Source organism: Chanos chanos, chromosome 3 (assembly GCF_902362185.1).
Source record: "Chanos chanos chromosome 3, fChaCha1.1, whole genome shotgun sequence".
NCBI classification, from domain to species: Eukaryota; Metazoa; Chordata; class Actinopteri; order Gonorynchiformes; family Chanidae; genus Chanos; species Chanos chanos.
In genome coordinates, this window is record NC_044497.1 from 54,642,501 (window position 1) to 54,650,725 (window position 8,225).

The 8,225-nt window shown below is 44.3% G+C and overlaps 1 protein-coding gene across 1 annotated transcript in view; it reads left to right on the forward strand.

Annotated features, from left to right (window-relative positions):
• ttc28 (tetratricopeptide repeat domain 28) overlaps positions 1–8,225 on the forward strand; it is a 152,234-nt gene that overhangs the window by 108,413 nt on the left and 35,596 nt on the right. The window contains exons 4-5 of the mRNA XM_030768076.1: positions 1,380–1,652; positions 2,744–2,874. Coding sequence (XP_030623936.1) covers positions 1,380–1,652; positions 2,744–2,874 — 404 coding nt within the window. The remainder of the gene's footprint in view (positions 1–1,379; positions 1,653–2,743; positions 2,875–8,225) is intronic.

Below are 8,225 nucleotides of genomic sequence, written 5' to 3' on the forward strand. Positions count from 1 at the left end.
TGTTGTTTATCTTCCTGGGCCGTGTCGTTAACTCGATTCCCTAGCCCACACGCCGCCTTCCCTCCCTGAGCCGAAGTCTTTTTCTCACCATTCAGATTGATGGCAGTTGTGTGACTGTCAAGCTGAATTCAATTACAACATATGAATGGGTATGATGACACAGCTGTCCTATCGCAAGTCAGTGGAACGCCTGCTTTCTCATTTAATAGGTCGTCTTTCCTCATGCCACACCACTGGCATGCAGGGGAGGACGTTGGGGGGGGGGGGGGGGTAATACCTGTTTACTTGTCTAAGTTACCTTACCTGTTATATTTTGCTTAGTTATGTTCTTTGTAAGGCCCCTCAGACTGATAAATGTATATTATTCTATAACGCGAACCCATGTCAGGAAGTTAAGTTTGTTTGTTTGTTTTTTTCCTTGATCTGAAACAAGCTGTAAGCTTTTAGCACCAGTGCTTATGTGAGGGACAGCGCTCTGAGAGCGAGTTGTTACGAGAGAACCGCATGACACAGAGGTTTGACACAGCTAACGCCACACAGAAATACGCATCGAATCAGATGCGCACAGGTTGGTGTGGTTTGGGAATTCACACGTGACGCTTCTCGGACCAATCAGAATGGAGTATTCACACGACACATGCACGGTATATTCAGTTCTGTGGTATATGGATGTGTATTACAGATATACCCTCTTGGTTTCCTCCAGGAGTTACAGTGTGTAGGTGGAGAGTTCCAATCCACCCCTCCCCCCCCATCTTTAAAGCACACATACAGATAGGATGTATAAAAAATGAGATGTCTTTTCTCCCACGGGGGGGCAGGTGACACTGGCTTGGCCCGTGTTGATTTATGACAATGTGCACACTTTACCTGAGTCTCCTCCCTCTTCCGGAGGTCACCTTGTGCACATATGTTGTGTTTCTTTTCTCTCTCCTTTGCCCCCTTCCATAAAACACTCACACACACCCGCACGTACATGAAACAGAGGATGATGTGCTACGCTGCAACGACTTTTCAAACCTACCTAAGGCAGAGAAGTCAGACAGAGGAAAATAAAAGATGCAAATCGTGAAAAATCTTCGGTAATGAGATAAAGCAGGTGGTAGAATCTCATGGGTGGCGTCTCCTGGAAGAAGCTCCTCATAACCATGTATGAGTCATTGTCATAATTCTCATTCACAATCATCACTCAGTGAGAGCACCTTAATTACTCCTCAAAAGCTTTCTTCTCCCATACCGACTGGACTTCAGCTCCTTCAGTGTGGCCTCGGATGTGTTACATAGTATTTACTTAGCACTCTTTATTAGATGTTTGACTTTATGGTCTGAAACGTAGAAATGTTCATAACCAGGTGGTGTGCTGTCACTTTCGTCACCAGAATCCTTGGAGCCAACCTATCAGCAGCTGCAGAAGATGAAACTGGACAAGAGCCCGTTTGTGGTGGTGTCTGTGATTGGTCAGGAGCTGCTGACCGCCTCCCACCACGGCGCCTCAGTGGTGGTTCTGGAGGCAGCACTGAAGATTGGCACCTGCAGCCTGAAGCTACGCGGCTCCGTCTTCTCCGCCCTCAGCAGCGCCTACTGGTCGCTTGGCAACGCGGAGAAGAGCACCGCCTACATGCAGCAGGACTTGGAAGTGGCCAAAACGTTAGGTGAGTTTGAGTTCGGAATGTGATGGAGTGGGTCCCTTCTGGGTGCACACCATTCAGATAAAATGTGGAACTTTTTTTTTTTTTTTTTTTTTTAAATGACTGAGGACTGTGCTCGTGGCAGCTTTCGAGAGACAGAGAGGTGACTCAGTGAACAATGTGTGCCCTTGAGAAGCAGATTCCTGTGAGCAGAACGGCTGAATGGATGTCTTTGAGTCCTCCTAAGTCAGCAGAAAGAGATTCACGTGACCCAGAACACAGAGCAAAAAGCCCAAAGAACATATTTCCACAAAAGATCATGATAATTATTAATTATTATTAATCTAATTGCAAAATGTGACTGAAAACTAAGTAATAAAACTCTGTTAACTGTTTTTTTAACATACTTGTCTCTGTCCTGAGGAAGTCACTAAATACATGATATATGTTTAAAACATGAAATATTTTGAAAGTTAGAGTCGGAGAGCTTTGGTGAAACGTGAGACGTTTTCTCAGTTTACCCTTTGCCGTTGTCCGTCGTTCATCATTCTCTTCACACATGCTTTGATTTTAGCCGAACCGTGCGGGGGGGGGGGGGGGGGGGGCGTGGTTGTGTGCATCGGGGTTCACACATTTGACACGCTGTGAGGTCATTCAGGGAACTTAAGCTCAGTCGCCCTGCGAACGCAGCCAGTGAAGTTCACTTCCACTCAACGTCAGCGTTTGGCCAAGCGGCCCACCAGATGTGTGCCGATCAGTGAATCTTCACGTGAATGCGCGTGATGTCATTACAAAGCTATCCCCTGATTAGGGACTTCTGTCTTTTATTACAATATTTGCGCTTTTGCAGTTTTTTAAATACACTTTTTGAACTGCCAAGGGATTCGTATGTAAATCTGGGATTCTAAAATCCAGTACCAGAGCTCAACCAGCCTGTTTTTGTTCAATAAAAACCGACTATTCATTTGAGGGGTACAGCCGCTGCAGAATCAATATAAGCAAATTAGTTTGTCAGTTTAATGAGGAGTTTTGGGTTTTTTTGGGGGGGGGGGGAGGTTTGGCATGGGCGGAGTGTGGGAGTGGCCAGTTTTTAGTGTTCTTTTGTCTGTTGCCAGGTGACCAGACTGGTGAATGTAGAGCTCACGGCAACCTGGGGTCAGCGTTCTTCTCTAAGGGGAATTATCGTGAAGCTCTGACCAATCACAGGCACCAGCTAGTCCTGGCCATGAAACTGAAGGACAGAGAGGTAAGACTTCCTTTTACTAACGGAAGCCTGGATTTGATTTGAAAGTATTCCCTGTATATGTGTTTGTGTGCGTGGGTGGGTGTGTATATTTGTGGGTGTTTAGATAGTGCGTGCGTGTGTGTTTGTGTGTGTGTGTGCGCGCGCGTGTTTTTGTGTGTGTGTTTGTGTCAGGGGGTGTTTCTTTGGCTCAGACTGAAGATAACAAAATATGGCCTAGCTTGTTGTATCTGAGGACCTCGATATGAAAGAGGAAGAAGTTTGCATTATTGTCACAGTTCACTTGAAGCATGGGTTGGGGAGGCCTCACAAAGCGCTGTTTTTCTTGTCATGTCTGCGAGTTTGGGTTTGCTGCCTGCGCCGTCTCCTCACTATCTCGCTCCTATCAATATGAAGCGCGAGTTGAGAAAAGTGCCCGATTCCCTCCGCTGCCTCCGCAGAGGAGAAAACAAGGAGTGAAATATACTTCCTCTGGTTTGTGAAGGTCCGACTCTGGACATATCTGGCCCAGTACGTCAGGCCTGTTCACACATGGAAGCACAGGCTGTCATCAATTAATGACTCTCCCCTCCTCCACGCATACTCCCCTCCCTCCCTCCTCCTCCTCCTCCTCCTCCATCCAAACAGGCCTGGCTGCGGAGCCGAGGAGAAACACATACTCTCAGAGTCATATTACTTCTCTGTCTACAGCAGGGAATTCAGGGGAGGGAACCGAGGAAACTGAGTAGACTAACATAGGTGTGTGTGTGTGTGTGTGTGTGTGTGTGTGTGTGTGTGTGTGTGTGTGTGTGTGTGCGTTGTGTGTGTGTGTGTGTGTGTGTGTGTGTGAGTGTGTTTATGTTTTCCTTCTTTTTTTTTTTTTGACAAGATCCACTTTCCTGTTCCTTGAGTTCATTATTCATTTTAGCCTTTAGAAGGTCACAGTGGTGCCTGCTTTGTTTACTGCAGGTCTCTGTTTTCATATATATATATATATATATATATATATTCCCCCCTCTCTCTCTCTTGTTGAGCAGTTTTGTGGACTGGCCTCAGTGAGCAGCAGCTGTGATGATTGATAAACCGTCAATGAGGGAGCTGAGCATTAGTGACCAGTTTAATGAGGGTGTGGGTTGAGTAGGGAGAGAGTGAAATTTGATACACATCGACTGGTCTGAGGCAGCGGAATTTTAATATGTCACGAGTTTGCCTCGGAGCACTTGGATGAAATATAGTTTTTTAGAGATCTGCAATATTGAAACCTCTCACCATCGAGAGAGAGAGAGAGAGAGAGAGAAAAAAAAGTAAAAAAGAAAAGAAACAAATGTAACCACATTTCTTCCCTTTTTCTTATCTGTGTAGGCGACAGACATTAATCTCACTCCGCCGAGCACACTCCATTACGGAATTCAAAAACGGATTTTTTTTTTTTATAACTTTTCTTTTTTGAACTCCGTCGAAGAATTTAAAAAAAAAGAGTTTTCCGGAACCGTTCTTTATCACTTCAGTTAAGATTAAAAAATGTTTTTTTAGAAAGCGGAGAAGATATGAGAAGATATCAGGATTTGTATTCGTGTGGGATGCGTGTTAGTTTGACTAGGCAAAATTACAAGGTGTGAGAGATAGGCATTTACTTATTTGTTTGTTTGTTTGTTTGTTTGTTTATTCGAACCCCCAGTGGGTCACATGCTCCTGAGCTCTCTCCTGTGATGCTGTGATGTGCTTTGTACCACTCGCACACCTTTCACACACACTCATGACCGACATCTCACCCACCTTTTCAGCTAGAATGTTCCCTGCCCGGCTGTGTGTGACTGCTGAACCAGTTCACTTCACACGACATTCTCATTGTCATTTAAACATGTCAACAAAGCTACACATGGAAAAAAAGCTAATGAATAGACTGGAAAATACAGCCTTGGAGACGAGATGCCGAGATGCTAGCAAAAGGGCCGCCTCCAAAAACGACGACCCGAATCGCCAAAGAGCGTTGTTTTGATTAAACACGTCGATTTCTGGGATCCAGAAAGGGCGCTTTGCGATGTCAAGGATTAACGGCTGATGAGAAAATGTATTTGTGGCTTGAATCGGTATAACGTCTTGATAGCTGATACATTAAAAACAATCGAAAAAAGGAAGGAAAAAAAAAAACCAAGGCACTTGTAAAGAGCAGAAGTTAACCAGTATCTTTTTCCAGCCGAACACTCAGCCTTTTGCTTTAGGTGTTTTTGTTTTATCAGGAGGCAATAATCTCATTTGGATATTTATGAAGCCTCGTTCTGTTAAATGTTGTGTCGTCTGGCTTAATGAGGTCTTGTTCGAAAACAGATGGAAATATGTGATCGCAGCATAAACAGGTGGCTTGGCTTGTAAGATTTTTTTTTTCTCATATCCAAGGTACATGCATTTGGTTCATTTGGGGGGGACGTGGGGGGGAAAAGTCTTTTCATTTCTGTCAGATGTAGCCCCTCTGTTGTCTATGCTTCGTTATCCATTACCCAGTAAATGGAAATGAATCCATGTAGCGGAAAAACGTCAATGCACTATTAAAAGGCTAAGAGCTGAAAGGGACGAAAGTGCCGTGGGTCCGTTCAGTCATTTATGCTAATGCTTATACATTCTTTCTGAGGTAAATGAAGCTTACACACGTCAATAAAGCACTTACTGCGTGTGTGTGTGTGTGTGTGTGTTGTGTGTGTGGTGTGTGTGTGTGTGTGTGTGTGAGAGTGTGTGTGAGGGGGAGAGAGAGAGAGAATTTGAGTGAATGAGTGAGTGTGTGAGTGTTTGTGTGTGTGTGAGTGAATTAGTGACTGAGTGTGTGTGTGTTTGTTTGTGTGTGTGAGTGAGTATGTGTGTGTGTCTTTGTATGTGAGTGAATGGGTGAGTGTGTGTGTGTGTGTATGTGTGTGTGTGTGTGTGTGAGTGTGTAAGTGTGTGGCATAGACCAGGGCCCCTCAGAGCTGGTGTTTGGGACTATTCCACAAAGCAGAATTTCTCACTTAGTAAACACAACATAACTGAAACCTGATTTGCGGCTCAAGTCATCCGTCTTAAGTAAAAAAGTCCTGCTTTGTGAAACCTCCCCCTTAGACTGTTGAAGTCCTATTAGCTGATGGTTGATTGGCTGAAGAGAACGCAAACTTATTTGCACAGATTTAAAAGTCAGGCTCTAATTATGAAGAGAGGGCGAAGACCAGCAGGAATCTGGACTCTCAGGACCGTCTCTGAGGAACGTTGGCGTAGAACTTTAGAGAAACAGTTCCCAAAGTGTGAGTTCAGTCATTTTGGAATCCAAGCCTGTGAGGTCATATTTTTTCACGTTTGGCCTCAGGAAGTCTCCTCAGTGCTGATTGGCTGTGAGCTCCAGGCTTCAGATGAAACACAAACACTCGACAAGATTGCCACCCCCCCCCCCCCCCACCACCCCCGTTCTGAGCCAGCACTGCTTTCTTACGCCGGGTCATCTCTGCTCCGAGTATTTGTAACATCTGTCTTAGCTCCTACTAAACAGACCACAAAAAAAGACAACTCTGTCAGACTGTTTTTATTTCCCTCAAAAAAAAATCTCCCAGCTCTTATAATCCGGAGGATCAAATCCAAATTTGACAGCAGAGAATTTCAGCGTACCCCATACTAATTTTAAGAGAGTTCTGCACTTGTTTTTGTATTCTCTCTCTCTCTCTCTCTCTCTCTCTCTCTCTCTCTCTCTCTCTCTCTCTCTTGTACACTCCAGCTTATGTATCAGGGAGAGATGAGGGGAGGTGGCGGTCTTTTTAATGAGTGTTGAGTTTATACAGAATCGCGGATACGTCGCAGGAATGAAAAAAGGAAGAGAAGAGAGAGAGAGACAGTGCGTAGGTGAGACAGCCACGGAAAAAGAGACAGCTTGTAATAATATGATTGGTTACATAATTTATATCTTCTGTTGGATGTTTTTTTTTTCCTCTCAAGGTCTCATGACTTGAAGCTCAAAGGGAAAGAAAATAAACTTACGTTGGAATGAATTCTCAAACACAAACCTCAAAAAAAAAAAAAAAAAAAGACTATCTAAAAAGAAAACCTCCTAATTTGTGACCCTTTTTTGTTGAACTAATCTCATTAAGACTACAGAAACTACCACAGATAACACCTCGGAGCTGTGTTTGGAGGATTTATGTCCTTACTATATTGTGGCAATTAATATTTTTTTTTCCCCCCATAAATTCACGAGGCCTGTGCTTAACGACGTGACACCAGGCTTAACGGGCTGGCTTAGTCTGTTTGATATTCCTTCATTATCTTTACTCTGGCTGCTGTCCTCTGTGTGTGTGTGTGTGTGTGTGTGTGTGTGTGCTGCGAGCTGCAGTGCTTAAAGACTTCTCATTGGGGGACTCCGACATTGTCAGCTCCCTTAATTAGACAGAATGCAGTAAAGGACATGCTCCATTTGGGCCCATTTAAAACAACAACAACAGCAAAAAAAAAAAGAGAGTCTTTTCACAGGTATGGGTTCATCAAGTTATTGTATAGCAGTCTTCTACACGAATGTGTGTGTGTGTGTGTGTGTGTGTGTCTTGCTTGCGAAATAAGATGTGTTTTGCCGTATTGATCTTTAATTAGCTAGCAGCAGGGATGTTATAATCAGTTTTCTGTAGTGTTGAAGAAAAGGCACTTTTAAAGCTGGATAAATTGCTTTAGATGACTGTGTTCCTGTGTCACTCCAGCTCTACCACTTTCTGTCTCTCTCTGTATCTCTCTTTCTTTGCCTGGGAGCACCAGCCCTTTGCCTTATTCTACTGAATAACTTCCGACACATCACAAATCTGTCTTTACTTAGGAAGAAAGAGAAGGTAAGTGAGAGAGAGAGGAGAGAGAGAGAAAAGGGAGAGAGATTATAAGTTTTGGAGGTCATTAGATGTGAGGATTGTTAACATATGCCTGAGGCAGTATTCCAGAGGGGTGGAGAGGACTCTTCATCTGGATCAGAGGTCTTCCTCAATAGATGAATCAGAGCTTTACTGACAAGTACATCTAGGGCTTCCTCACTCTCTTTTCTTTCATTTTAGATCCTAGATCTGATGCGTAGACTTACAGGTGCTGAAGTGTGTGTGTGTAGTGTGTGTGTGTGGTGTGAGAGAGAGAGAGGACAGACAGAGGTTATGGGTGTATTTGTGTGCATGAGTGTGTGTGTGTGTGTGTGTGAGAGAGAGAGAGAGGGAGACAGAGGTTATGGGTGTGTTTGTTTGCATGAGTGTGTGTGTGTGTGTGTGTGTGTGCATGAGTGTGTGTATGTGTGTGTGTGAGTGTATAGCGATGTATTAGAGAGACAGAGTCAGCAGATTCGTCGCCTGCGTCTGCGTGTGACTGCGCATGTCTGCGCCCCGTTGGAAGTGTTT